Below are 15293 nucleotides of genomic sequence, written 5' to 3' on the forward strand. Positions count from 1 at the left end.
AAGAACTCCACAACAAGAAGTAACTGAAAAACAGCCTCTTAATTGTTGAGCTTCTATTGCAAATAAAGATCTTTTACAAAGAGCTTTGTCAGATTTAGGTAATCAAGAACTTCAAGGTCTGCTAGAGACCTCATACCTTCTAGAAATGATATATTAAGCAACCTTGACTGCTTGAAATGATGGAGAGATAAAGCCTGGTGTAGACCTGAAACCTATCGAGGCTATTAAGTCTTTCGAGCATATTTGGATGTCTTAAAATCGTTAGCACATTCAGATGCTCTAGGTGCCGCCAAGGATTCGTTACCACCGATTCGAATACCATCTCTGATAACTCAAACTGAAGAAGCACAATGAACCATTCACAATACATTAAGATTGGAAAGGGAAGAAATCAGTTGTAATGGAATTGTCTGGAGTTCATAGGTGTACTCCCGATTCAGACACTTTAGATTCACCAATTTCTTTAGGTTAATCGGCAGTTGCCTTTTGCCTGTCTTTGACAGATTCAGATACTGTAAAGAATCTAGTTTTGATATTCCAGATGGCAATTCAGTCAGTTCTCTATTTTCAGACAGATCCACGACTTTCAGGGAAGGCATGAACTGATAGAAAGAATTAGCAATCATCTTCAGATAATTACTTCTGAGGAACAGAGTTAAGAGGTAGTTGCATCTTGGAGGTCGTGTTAGATTCTGGACATGATTAGCCATTACTGACATTGTTCTTACACAATCCCATCTCTCCCCATCTCCGGTGCTTCACTCAACTGAGCCCCGGTCTCCGGTATTTGTCCTTAAACTTCCCATATTCTGAAGCTACCCATAACGCCACTTCATGAATCAGATCATGCATTTTCACATTTTTGCCTTCATCTTCCAGCTAACAAGCATGAATAGGAATGCTAATAATGTTTTAACCTTCATTTAGTCCACCATCTCTTTCACCCAAAAAATCCCTCCCCAACCCAGTAATCTATCAGATTAAATTTGTTAATGCTGAAGTCATCAGGAAACAAAATTATATGAAACTGAGAAGGGGAAAAAAAAAAGAATACCAATTTTTGGAAAACCAAACAAAAACTATTCAACAGGCTCTCGAATGAATTCCGGTATTCATAATCTAAAGAATTGTAAAGATAAATAAAAATCAATTATGTAGACCATGAATTACAAGTATGATCTTACTCCATTACCTAAACAGAAGAAAAAACTAAGTAGAAGCATATTCATGAGATGGTGGAGTGTATGATGGAGCCAAATGAATCTTCAGTCCTTTGGGGCTTAGTTACAGTCAAACCCGAGAACTCGTCCCACGAACTTAGCTTGCATTGCTAATCAGTCGGTACAAAAACCAATTCTTACTTGAAAATGAATGAACCAAATACACAAATAGCCCATGTAAGACCTGTACCAATAACAGTAATCTTTGCTGGAATTTTTCCATTATCACTTCTTAACACCATGGCTTGGTAGATTGGGAAGCTATTGACAACAGCAAATGCTGATAAAAACATTTGAATTGCTAATCCTTGAATTCTTGAATTCCCCTTTGCAATTTCAAAAGCACCCCATGAGAATGATAGCAAGTTCATTGAAGCTGCCATTACTAAAGGCACAAACATAGGAGATGCAACTCCAAATTCAAAGAGACCTTTCTCATATCTTTTGCTTATTTGTTCATCAACTGCTTTGCTAGTGAGAGTGAACCCAGGTGTGGACATTCCTAATGATTTCAGAGTGAACTCAAATATTGCATAAGAGTAAGTTGATAAGCCTCTTATATTCCACATTCTCTGATCATTCCACCATCTACAGATTGTCCCCTTATGCAACATAAAATCCATCATATCCACTGCATATGCACTTACGAAAAGGAAAGCATATAGCAGAAACCATGGTGATTTTACCTGAACCCAAATGACAATTTAGTACATAATAATACGAGATGAACCAAAGCGGACAATATCTATACGTGTACCTCGGGAAAGATGGAAAGATTGTTGAGGAGAGCTAACTGAGGAAGGAAGGAATATACAGTAATTGGAATAGACCAGATAGCCCAGAAGCCTTGCTGTGAATATACATGGTTCCTGAATCCATGGTAGAGACCGAAAGTTACAGGGCAATATTTGGAGAAGACAACCTCAAGAAGTCCAACAGCCCATCTCTTCTGCTGAACCAACACTTCCAGCAAGGAAGTGGTTGCTTCTGCTAGAAATGCTGGTCTTTCTGGCTGACAAAACACACCTCTCCACCCTTCACAGTGAAGCATATAACCTGTAAAATAGTCTTCCACTACTGATCCATATCTAAACCCTTTCTGCATAGTTTTTAATAACCAAAACCAATATGTCAATAACAATAGTTAATCCGTATAATATCATCACATAAGGTCTCATTTTGGGTAAATTACAACTATGGCCACTTATCTTTATCCTTAGTAGCATGTAACCGAATGGTCGTTAAATTTTACAATCTAATATAAAAATCACCCAATCTTGACCACTCTAATAATAGATAAGGTGCCCTTGTAAAATTGATGGAAATGATATCATAAACAACTTTAATTCTTCAACTTTTTTGAATGAGGAAACTTTAGAAATTGAATGGGGAAACTTTAAAATTAAAAAAAAAAAGTTGCTTACAATATTATTTTCGTTAGTACTGCAATGTAGGGTTACATACTAAGTACAAAATTGGGTACCGACAAGAATTTACCGACAAAATTGGTTGAAAAATAACAAAATTGAGTTGAGTTGTGACCTACTTTGATTCCCCAATCAGTGTGATTCTCAAAATGGCAACTAGAAGCTCGAGTGGCCAATGTCAAAATGTCTTGGGATTGGATGGAATTGTTAACTAGATGAAAAGGGTTAAGTTGAGGCATTTCAGGAGTAGGAAGCAGCTTTGACGGAGGTCCAAAAAAAGCTCTCCTTGAGAAGAAGCCATTACTTCCATAGAAAAACATACGCCTGATTCCGTCATATCCATGTGGAAATATTTGAAACAAACTTTTGTATTCACCAGCATAGATGTCATTCTTGTTCAACCCAACAAATAGTTGAGGAAATTGAATTAATGATATTTCTGAACGAACCTTAGGATCCCCAAAATAACATAGTATACGTTCCAGTGTCTGTGGATCATTCGAGTAATTGTCGCAGTCTATGGATAATATAATAGGTGCATTCGTCATCACTGCCGACACTCGAATCTAATTAAAACCAAGTCTAAATTATGTCATTAGTTCCAGACAAATAATTGAATGAAGAATAAGGGTAAAATTAATTAATTAATACCAGAGAATTGAGGGCACCAGCCTTAAAATGGTGATGCGCAGTGTTGCTTTTCTCTCTAGATACATAGACAAGGTTTGGTAGATTATGGCCCATTACGTCTTTGTCCTTTCTGTTGTCTAGTAAAACCTGTCCATTTATGTCAATTACATGTCTTCTTTTTGACATGTTGAGCATGGGAAAAGAAAAACAAAGGGAGTAAGCAAACCTGAATGAGAGAAGGATGACTTTGAGGAGTGAATTTAGGGGTCCATTTGCTGAAAACTTGACGCTCCTTATCATTACTCATGTATTCATTTCCAACTTCTCCTTTCTCAACAACATTTTCAATTCTTCCTTTCATGCATTCGTACATTAACTGAGTACAAAATTTGTCAACCAATACTGTTAAACTTAGGATGGATAAAGATGCAGGAGTCAAAATTTTAATGGGATCATTAGCTGACTTGGGAGCTAAAATCATTCGCCTACCATACTAAAATGTATGGGAGGTCAATACTCATTCCAATCATAGTGTCAGTTGATAAAAACTTAAAATTAAATACTAAAAAAATATGTTTTTTTAAATGCTGAATATTATAAATTTTGAAAATATAATAAATATTAAAAATAAGTACTCAATTTAAAAATATTATTTTAACTTACCAAAATAAATGATTATATAACTTAACTCAAATATTTAAATTGCATTATTAAACAAGCTTAAACCCAAAAAACACTGAATGTATTAATTTTAAGTGTTGAAATTGGTTATCAAATAGAACTTACTTGGTGAGATGAACTCGTTTAAAAATGTGTGACTTATTTACATTTGAAAGTACATTTATTCTAATATATACCATTATTATTAATAAATAAAAAAATTCAATAGATGGGATTGAAAAAATAATTATTAATTAATTAGCAAAAATCCAAAACAATTCGAGTCTCAGATTTATTTATTTATTTATTCAATTAAATAGAAAGAAAGAGGGAGGTAATGGGATTGATGTTCATCCTAAAGGTATAATCAGGACCGATCCTGATAATTCAGGGGTCTTAGGTAAAATAAATAATAAGGACCCCTCTAATAATAATAAAATTATACATAACAAAATAGTCATTTTAAATTTTTTTATCAATGGGATTTCGAAAAGAAATAGACCCTCCTATATAATTTTATCACTATTTATATTAAAAAAAAATTCATATATACATATAAAGGCTAATTTTTTTTTGTGGAGCCCTCCAACCCTAGACCCTAGGCCGGCACACCCTGAACCGGCCCTGGTATAACTATTGGAACCATCAAGTGGGGCATTTTATTTTTTTCTAATAAAGGCAAAATGTAATTCAAGGCTGCATGAGCCTTTCTTAACAACTCCTAATATATACTACGTATCAACAACAATAAATAGCTAATAACAACAAGCAAATAAAAACATGTCAACGAAATGGGTTCTTAGTCATTTGAGGAGTGATTAAGACATACCATCTTCAATAATACTCTCTATATTCACTCATAATTTATTATTTTATCATTAAAATTAGTAAGTATTGTTATATTTATAAATAGTGAGAGACAAATCAATAATAAATTATTAATAAAAAAATAAAATAACGAGACACTAGAAAGTCCTCAATAATAAAAAGGATGGGGAGGTTTTAGTGATTTGAAGAGTCACTAAAAAAAATATTGGAGTTGATTTTTGACAATCTCTTCTCAAATTTTAACTTAGAATACAACTAAAATACTTAATTATTTTTTATATTAATTAGCCTTTTGAAAACAGTTCTATTGCGACCGCGCACTATATTTCTTTAAATGCCTAAATCATATTGTAGGTGGCTATTGTAAGTTGCAACTTAGATTGTTTTATAGGACGGGAACGAGGGACCAATTTAAGAGGTTTTAGAGAGTTCAGTATCCACCCTTCTTTGGAAAACACCAATTTTTTTTATAAAAACTAAACTATAAACGAAGCTTTGATTTTCTTTTATATAAAAACATTTAAAAAATATCAATTTAACATTAATAAATCACTGTAAATCACAAACACCTTGTGGATAAATTTTAAATCTATTACCCATATAGGAATACAAAGCCTACGAAACTATTAGTAAAAATCAGTTGTTTGGTGCAGTGGAGTTGATGTAGCTCAAGATATGTTTTGTTAAAAAGCTGTAACCACATGTGCTTGACAATTTGTTGAATAATTTATGTCTTGAAAATCTATTGAGATCAGATTTTGAGCGGAGATGACGTCGTATGAACACTAATAATAAACTGGCAATTCAAAGTGTCCCCACTGTTTTATATATCTTTTTTTTCTTTCTGTACTATTACTAGTATTGACTAATGTGAATTCTTTTTATTCTTTTTCGAGAATATGGATTAGTGGATAGGGACACATATGAGACACTACTTTACCTAATAATCATACATTTATTTGAAATTAATCTAAATTAACTACCAAATTGTTGTATTTTAATTATCTTATTTCATGAATATACAGACAACTAAATAATAATGTACTCAATTAAAAACAATAATAAAAGATAAAGAATGGATGTCTTATTAATTAATTACCTTGAGTTTCTCAATCTGAGCAGAGGAACTATAATCGGACTGAAAAAACGCTTTAGGACTCCTCTCTTTGATATTAAAATCGCTGCAAAATGGTAGCCAATGGGCAGCAAACTTAGCAGCCTCAAAGAAAGCAAAAAGAGTCAAATCAGAACCGCCGTCGTCCGATAAATAAACGGAAAGTTTCTCCGGCGGATAATCATAAGCCAGAACAGATAAAGCAGTGTTGACAACATCAACAGGTGGCTCCTTGTACGGATCTGCAGTGCATATGAACACATCAATGCCGGGATAATCATTTCTCTTTATGAAATTTGGGAGGTTTTCCGGGAATTGTTTCCGCCGGACTCTTCCGAACCTCAAAGCTGCAGAAGTAGACCACTCGAAAGCAAGGCAGAGATCGGAGATCAATAAGGTTATTGAAATGAGAGAAGAGAGAAGAGAAGTTGAGTGGTAAAGAGTTTGTGAATGGTTGTATAGCAGAGCTAAGATGGCAAATGTGTATATTATGATGTATATACGGCAAAAATGTGTTCGGCGCATTAGCTGCACCGTGTGAAGCGGAGGAGACGCGGCGGCGGATTTGTCGGTGGTGAATCCACTCTGTTTCTGAGCAGACTCCATGTTTTTGGGGGCAGTGTAATTTGCTATATTTGATCAACTACTTGGGTATTTATAAGTTATAACAAGCCGCGGCCCAAGACCGAGTTAGCTACCTAAAATTATTATATTTGGTTTTTTTTTTTTTTTTAATTTTTTTTTGAAAATTACAAAACTAAGTCAAATGGGAGGCCATTTACATATTTAACCCATTTATTCAACCTACTATATATCTAGACTCATTTTGTGTAACTTTTCCATAATACCCATAACCTTCCCACTTCCCCCACAACGCGAACGGCCGCTCCCCCCCATCTCATTGGTTACGCAAAAAGTTGGCTCCTCCATTAATGATTTCAAGACTTTTGATCTTCCTTTCTTCCTTTAAATTGCACGAAACCTGTACCATTTCGCCAAATCACAATGAATTTCTCTTTTTCCTCTCTTCATTTATTGATTCTGCAACTTCCTATTCCTGCTCGTTACTTGGTTTCTTTCTTCTTGTTACCATCGAAAAAATGGTTATTCTACGTTATTTGCTTCGTTTTTTCCAGTTTATCATATTGTTATTGTCGCTTTTAAGGGTAAAAGCCGTGAAAAATGTAAGTATCTGTTGTTTTTTCTGCGTTTTTTCATGAATACACTTCGTGAATCGATGATTTCGCGAAGATTTGCGAAGAGAAAGAGCCGGAAACGTGACGATCTACTTCGTGAATTGATGATTTCGTGAAGATTTGCGAAGAGAAAGAGCCTGAAACGTGACGATCTACTTCGTGAATTGATGATTTCGCGAAGATCTGCGAAGAGAAAGAGCCTGAAAGGTGTGGATCTGCTTCGCGAATCAATTATTTCGTGAAGTCTGCGAGTAGAAAAGTTCATGATTTGACTCGTAGACTTCGCGAAAGCATCGATATGCGACGTAGATCGGCACGTTTCAGACCTCGCATACCTCGCGAAAACATCGATTAGCAAAGTAAAATCACCTCTTTCCCTGCACATTTACATTCGCATGCTTCGCTAATCCTCATTTCACGAAGCCAAAATCGTCTTTTTTCCTGCCTAACACGATTAATTTTTTCTGAAGGTGGTTGATTACATAACATCCCTTTCTAGAAGGCGGCATCCTCGGATGCATGGGAGATAACTTTTCTTCCTATACAGGGAGAAATTTCCCTCAAGATTGGCACATTCACTCCTAAAATGGTTGGTTAGTAGAGATTGTGCCAATTATCCGGTACCAATTTTGAATCGGATGAGTAATCTTGGTGTGCACCGTGGGAGACGTCCATCCCAAAAGGTATGGACTTCCATTTCTCATCCCAAAAGGTCTGGACTTCCATTTTTTTTTTTGGATGAGAAATGGAAGTCCAGACCTTTTGGGATGAGAAATGGAAGTCCAGGCCTTTTGGGATGAGAAATGGAAGTCCAGGCCTTTTGGGATGGACGTCTCCCATGGTGCACACCAAGATTACTCATCCGCTTAAAAATTGGTACCGGATTATTGGCACAATCTCTCCTAACTAACCATTTCAGGAGTGAATGTGTCAATCTTGAGGGAAGTTCATCCCTATACATGAAGGAAAGTTATCTCCCCTGCAGCCCAGTACGCCGCCTTCCAGAAAGGGATGTTACGTATTCAACCACCTTCAGAAAAAATTAATCGTGTTAGGCAGCGAAAAAGACGATTTTGGCTTCGCGAAATGAAGATTAGCGAAGCATGCGAATGTAACTGTGCAGGGAAAGAGGTGATTTTTTGCTAATCGATTTTTTCGCGAGGTATGCGAGGTCTGAAACGTGACGATCTACGTCACATATCGATGCTTTCGCGAAGTCTGCGAGGTCTGAAACGTGACGATCTATTCGCAGACTTCGCGAACTAATTGATTTGCGAGGTAGATCCACACGTTTCAGACTCTTTCTCTTCGCAGATCTTCACGAAATCATCGATTCACGAAGTAGATCATCACTTTCCAGGCTCTTTCTCTTCGCAAGTCTTCACGAAACCATCGATTCACGAAGTGTATTCATGAAAAAACACAGAAAAAACATGGAAAAAACGAAGGAAATAACGTAGAATAACCATTTCTAACATGGTAACAAGAATAAAGAAACCAAGTAACGAACAGGAAGAGGAAGAACCATGGCTTCGTTTTCTAGGGTTAGGAAGTTGCAGAATCAAGAGATGAAGAGAGGAAAAAGAGAAATTCATTGTGATTTGGCGAAATAGTGCAGATTTCGTGCAATTTAAAGGAAGAAAGGAAGATCAAAAGTCTTGAAATCATTAATGAAGGAGCCAACTTTTTGCGTAACCAAGGAGATAGGGGGAGCGGCCGTTCGCGATGTGGTGGGAAGTGGGAAGGTTAGGGGTATTATGGGAAAGTCACACAAAATCAGTCTAGATATGTAGTAGGATGAGAAAATGGGTTAAATATCTAAATGGACCTCCTATTTGACCTAGTTTTATAATTTTCCCTTTTCTTTATCATTTAACTGTCATGTTATACGTAAAAGTCAATTATTTTCAATGTGGTTGTTATGTCACTATTCAGGTGATTTTTTTGTCCTAAATGATTAGAATGACTTGAAATAAAAGAAAATAAAAGTTCAAGGATTTTATTGAAATAGAATGAAGTTAAGTGACCTTTTTGAAACTAACTTCAAATTTCGGTGACCATTAGTGCAATTAAACCCAAATTTGTTTATGAATCTGGGAAGCAAATGGCCTTCCGAAGCCCAACATAAAGTTATGAGTCGGTTCAAAACCCATATTGTCATGAATGGGCTTGGGCTAAATTGGCGTTAATGATTTTTTGAATTTGGTCCATAGCCTAGCAAAACAAAAGCATACCAAGTGGAAATTGGTGGTTAATTATTAGGGGTTTCTATTTGTAATTAGAATCCCCAGTCCAATCTATCTATATATTATATAATATAAAACAGTAACGATGGAGCTGATTTGTCAACTCCTCGATTTTTGTTGATTATAAATAATATGGATGAATTATCTTTTTTCTTTTTCAATTTTTTGATTGAATGGGATAAAAATATATAATCCAAAATATAATGGTACACTGGTACTACAATACAATTCGTTTTTTTATAGTAATTATCTATAAACCCATAAAATATAGTTTAGTTCAAATAAACCCAGTCCAATGACATATCTTCTATATCTAACAGTGGTACGTTTTTTTATAATAATTATCCATGAATTCATAAAATATAATTTAATTAGAATAAATCGAATCCAATGACCTCATTTTTTTGTTAATTAAAAAGAATATTATCTTTTTTTCTTCTTACTATTATAAAAATTTGGGTTAAGATGCAAAAATACCCCTAACGTTTTTGGCCAGGAGCAATTTTACCCTTAACGTCTAAAATGGTGCAATTTTACCCCTAACGTTGGAAGCCTAAAGCAATTTTACCCCTAACGTTGATAAATTGTCAATTTCAGACATTATTATAAAACACAGATATTTTTGTTCATTATTCTGCGCCAATTGCATAATAATTAGTTCTAAAAAAAAGGATTTTATGTTTTTTATAATTTAACAATAGAATTTGAGATTAATTGCATTTGGCATAAGTGTTTTTAACCCTAATATTTGCCAGGAATATGTTTCGGTATAAAGGTATTCAGTGATCATTATAAAGGTATGTTTGCTTTTTCCTCTTTGAGTACAAAGAGTGGTTGATTAAGTTTTTTTTTTTTTTTGAAGTGGAAAGTAATGTCTCTGAATTAGTTGGATTCCAAATTCATTAATCCCCACCTGGATAGTAACTCTTCATGATTTAGTTTTTCAATTCAAATAGAGACCTTCCTTAGTTTCAACTTATTTATTAAAAGGTCAAATGATGCATACAATTTAACAAGTTAACAACATTTGAGCAGTAGTTTATATTCTTAATGTTACGAGCTACTGTCTTCATTTGAGAGTGTTGCATTCTCTGGTGACTTACAAAATCCAGGCTGATAGTGTATTCTCTCATGCTTGAGAAAAAATCTAAAATGATTTCCCATTTCGACAGGGAATAGAAAATGAATTAAGATTTCTAAAACAAAAAAAATTAAGGTGTGATTAGACTTTCAAAACAATATGAAAGTGATAGTCTCTATGTTTTTACTATATCTGCAATTTTCAAAATTTTGTGCTATTTAAATGTTTTTCTGGAAATTGCTTTCATATATTGGATATGGAAGCTCAAAGAATGTAAATATTTATTTTTTATTCATTTGAGGGATATCATTTACTGTTAATAGTAACCTGATGATATCTCATTGATCTTTTTTTTTCAGGTGCAGGGTTGTTTTGTTAAGAGCCCATGTTAATCATTTTATTTTTTTCTTGAATTGTTCTAATAGGTTTTTGCTGCACTTTTCTGTTGGTGAATGACAATAAAATTATTGGAAAAAAAAAAAATACATTTCCGTTATTTTTATTAATTTAGTTGGTATATTTGTACATTATTATTTTTATCAAATGATTATAAATAATAATGATCAAAAAGTATAATTTGTTACTTGTATAGAGTTGTTAAAATTAAACTTCTACCCAAAAAAATTAAACTTTTTTCTAATTTTTTTTTTTTGTTGACTAATGGCAGCTTCAAATAAATCATATATTAACTCTCTCTCTCTAAAAATATAGAAGAAAGGAGTCTGTGTACCAATATCTGCCGTAAAAAGTCCAAGCCATAACAAATGCGAAGCTATACGACTTAATTCCAACATAATTACTCTGATATAATACTAAATATCAGTCTTGATCACATGCACCTTAATAAGCATGTAGAATTTGCTCATTTACTGTTAGATCTAGGCTTATTAGAATCCTAAGGTGGAGATTCAAAACATCGTGATGCTTATATAATAAGCCTATCTAACGGTGAATGAGCAAATTCACTTGCTCATTAAGGTGCATGTGAAAATTCATGTACTAAATATATTAAGTGAATTTAATTCTATTCAATTCTATCATAGTTGAAAGTACATGTTTTAATATATTAACTTTTTTTTTGAACGAAAATATAATAACTTTTTTTGTCAAAAAAAAATATAATAACCTTTAATTTCTTTTAAATTTTTCTCTTATGAAAACATTATTTATAATTTTAAATTCATTGTTAATTTTTTTTTTGGTAGAAAAGGAAAAGAAAAACGAAAAACAACAAACTACCCAGGAATTAGCCTAGGGAAGCTAACCCCAATCCTATCTTCTAAGAGAAGATGAGAGATGAAACTAGGGGAAACAGGAAGGGTAGTAACGCCTAACGTCCCTTCATGGCCCGCCGCCGCCAAGCAATCAGCAACACGATTCTGCTCTCTAAAAATGTGTCTGAACTCTACGAACTCAAAGGAGGAGCAAAGCCTTATAATAGCTTTGATGAGGTTGCGACTGTTAAGACCCATAGAATGATTCTCAGAAATCATTTTGATTGCTTCCAAATTATCAGACTCCACAGAGAGCCTCTTAACACCCAGCCTTTTAGCAAGATTGATTCCAGAAAGAATAGCCCAGAGCTCCGCAGAAAAGGAAGAACCCAACCCTAAATTCTGGGAGAACCCAGAAAGCCAGACGCCCCCTACATCTCTAAGCACACCTCCAGCCGCAATCTTACCGTTACTGAGGCAGGAACCATCAGTATTCAGCTTCACAACCCCCTCTCTTGGCCTGCTCCATCCCACGAGATGGACATCACAACACTGAGAGGCTCTGGCAAGGGACTCTCCTTTGAAACTATCGATAATAGAGAAAAGTTTTTTCGAGAAGAAATCAGCTAAGTTTGTCATAAAAACAGTTTTATCTCCAAAAATCTCCTCGTTTCTCCATTTCCAAACTTGGTGACAGATAATAGCAAAGAAAATGTCACCATGCTCCATGTATGGAAGCAACTTTCCTCTAACACCATCAGAGAACCAGTCGACCTCAGAATGTGCCATGAAGGAAGAGAAAATATGGTGTGGGAGAATTTTCCTCCAAACCTCTTTACTATTAGAGCAATCTCTAAGAGCATGGCACAAAGTCTCAACATGGCCTCTGCATCTACTGCAAGCTCCAGAATCAGCCAAGTGCCTTCTGTGCCTATCCGAATTAGTAAGAAGCCTGTCCTTAACGCCCAGCCACAGGAAACTCCTAATACGGAAAGGAACTTTAAGGGTCCAAATCGACTTCCACACATCCGAGGGAGGATCAGATCTAAAGAGAGAGAAAGCTTCAAAGGCCGATTTGCAAGAATAAACTCCATTGTTAGTCAGCGCCCAACAGTGCCTATCCAAGTCTTCCTCTTAATTACTCACCTTCACTCCCCGCATTCTAAGGAGAGTCTCAAGGCTAAAGAAAGTATCAAACTTTGACCAGATCCAGTCCCCTTCCGAGTCAACCACATCGGCAATCCTCCAGTTGCGTATATCACTAGGCGGGGGGGAAGAACACACCTCAATTAACGGTTTATCCCCAATCCAGTTATCAAACCAGAAACTAATGGACTTACCATTCCCCACCTCCAAGCCAACTCCCAAGCAGAACTCATCAAACACAGCACTAAGTCCTTTCCAGAGGAAGGAACAATTAGCAACTCTCTCTTTCGGGCCCCCGAAGATTTTGTCTTTCCGATACTTACCACAAAGGAGGCGAACCCAAAGAGAGGAGGGGTTTTGCCACATACGCCAAAGGAGTTTCATTAATAAAACTTTATTATTGTCCTTTGCTTTCCTAATACCCAGACCCCCAGAATCTTTAGGCTGGCAAACCTCACTCCAAGGCACAAGATGGATCTTCCTGCCCTCCGCAGCTTCCCCCCACAGGAACCTACGGTTAATCTTGTCAAGATCATTAAGCACAGGATCCGGAAGCTTACAAGCCTGCATGATGTGATTGGGAGCAGCACAATTAACAGATTGAATTAACGTGAGGCGGCCAGCGAGAGACAGAGTCTTGGCTTTCCAAGTGGCACACTTCGAATTAGCTTTATCCAAAGTCTCTTTGAAGGAGCCTTTAGACACACGCTCACTATGGAGGGGAACGCCCAGATACTTCCCAAGAGAATCAGTAAGAGAAATACCTGAGAGATCACTTAATCTCTTACAGACTCTCTGATTCATATTCTTAGAGCACATCATCCTAGATTTCTGGATATTAAGCTTCTGCCCAGAGGCCGAACAAAAACAATCCAGAATATCCATAATGACTCTCAACTGCTCCTCATTACCCTCAAGAAAGATAAGGACATCATCTGCAAAGAATAAGTGAGTCACCTGGGGACAGAAGCTGTTGATCGCCACAGGGTGGAAACTCCCATTATCAATCGCATCCTGAATCAGGTGAGAGAGCCTCTCCATAGCAATAACAAAAAGGAAAGGGCTCATAGGATCCCCCTGACGGATTCCTCTGCCCGGGGAAAATTCCTCCGACATATCCCCATTGACCATAACTTGAAACACAGGAGAAGAAATACATACCTTAATTAAACTTCTCCAGCTGTCCGGGATTCTAGCTCTCTCAAGGCTCTCCATCAAGAAATCCCAATTAATTCGATCATAGGCCTTCTCTAAATCCAGCTTCAGAGCCACAATGCCTTTCCTCCCCTTCCTAATCTTCATCGTGTGGACCATCTCTTGGGCGATCACCACATTATCCATCATTTGTCTACCAGGCACAAAGCTACCCTGATTCTGACAAATGATCGCAGGAAGAATGCCACGGATTCTATTAGCCACAATCTTTGTAACAGTTTTGTAAAGAACATTACAAAAACTGATAGGTCTCATATGCAAAAAGGAAGAAGGCTTATCAATCTTAGGAATCAGAACCAGGAGGGTTCTATTAACCAGCTCAATATCCTTCGAACCACTGAACACCCCCAAGACAAAATTATAGATGCCTTCCTTCACTACATCCCGATGCTTATGGTAAAAGCCCGCCGGAAGACCATCAATCCCAGGAGCTTTAGAAGCCCCAATGCTGAAGATAGCTTGGTCAATCTCTTTTCGGGAAATAGGTTGAAAGGCCTCCTGACTACAATCCTCACTGATTAAAGGAAATGTAGCAATAGAGTGAGCCCTCTCCAAAAGAACAGGTTCCTCTTTGAACAGCTCTCTGTAGAAATCCAGGGCTAAGTTCCGAATAACCTCATCTTCATAAACCCAATCACCATTAGAATCCTTAATGGCCTCAATTCTATTTCTCTGCCTTCTGATCAGGGTAGAGAGATGGAAGTATTTGGTATTACGATCCCCATCTCTAATCCAGGACTTCCGAGACTTCTGGAACCAAAGGAACTCCTCCTGCCTAAGCACAGCCTCCAGCTCCTTCTGAAGGGTTCTGAGGAGGCCCTCAAGGCTATGATCAAACCTCCCCTCCAACCTGCGTTGAATGCCCTCCATCCTATTTAATAACTTGTTCTTCCTTCTGATAATATGCCCAAACACATTCCTATTCCACCCCTGCACCTTATTCCTGAACCCTTCAGCAGCTTGCAGTACATACGAATGAGGTCTCCAACTCTCATAAACGAACTCTTTAAACTTAGGATGGGACTCCCAAGCCAACTGATACCGGAACGGTCTCTTACCCCTAGGATGCTTACCTCTCAAAAGTCTAAACAAAATAGGACAATGATCCGAATGACGGAACGGGAGGTTCAACACAGAGCACTCGGGGAAGGAAGTTAGAGCTAAAACATTAGCGTAGACTTTGTCCAATCGAACAAAAGTATTATTACGCTTCCAAGTGAATTTATGACCAGAAGCCCCCAGATCGGAAAGCCCACATAAATCCATACTATTCTTGTGATGCAGACAGGGATTAACATAATGATTGGATCCCCCTC

The 15293-nt window shown here is 36.5% G+C and overlaps 1 protein-coding gene across 1 annotated transcript; it reads right to left on the bottom strand.

Moving 5' to 3' along the window:
* Positions 1-20: 20 nt before the first annotated feature.
* On the bottom strand, positions 21-6515 carry LOC136222120 (cellulose synthase-like protein G3). The gene is made up of 6 exons (XM_066009607.1): positions 5865-6515; positions 3504-3653; positions 3299-3424; positions 2767-3213; positions 1978-2319; positions 21-1906 (listed from the first exon to the last, which is right to left on the bottom strand). Exons 1-6 carry the CDS (start codon positions 6483-6485, stop codon positions 1358-1360), a joined length of 2235 nt encoding a protein of 744 aa, XP_065865679.1. The 5' UTR covers positions 6486-6515; the 3' UTR covers positions 21-1357.
* Between the last annotated feature and the right edge of the window lie 8778 nt (positions 6516-15293).

The sequence above is a fragment of the Euphorbia lathyris genome, chromosome 3, assembly GCF_963576675.1.
Source record: "Euphorbia lathyris chromosome 3, ddEupLath1.1, whole genome shotgun sequence".
NCBI classification, from domain to species: Eukaryota; Viridiplantae; Streptophyta; class Magnoliopsida; order Malpighiales; family Euphorbiaceae; genus Euphorbia; species Euphorbia lathyris.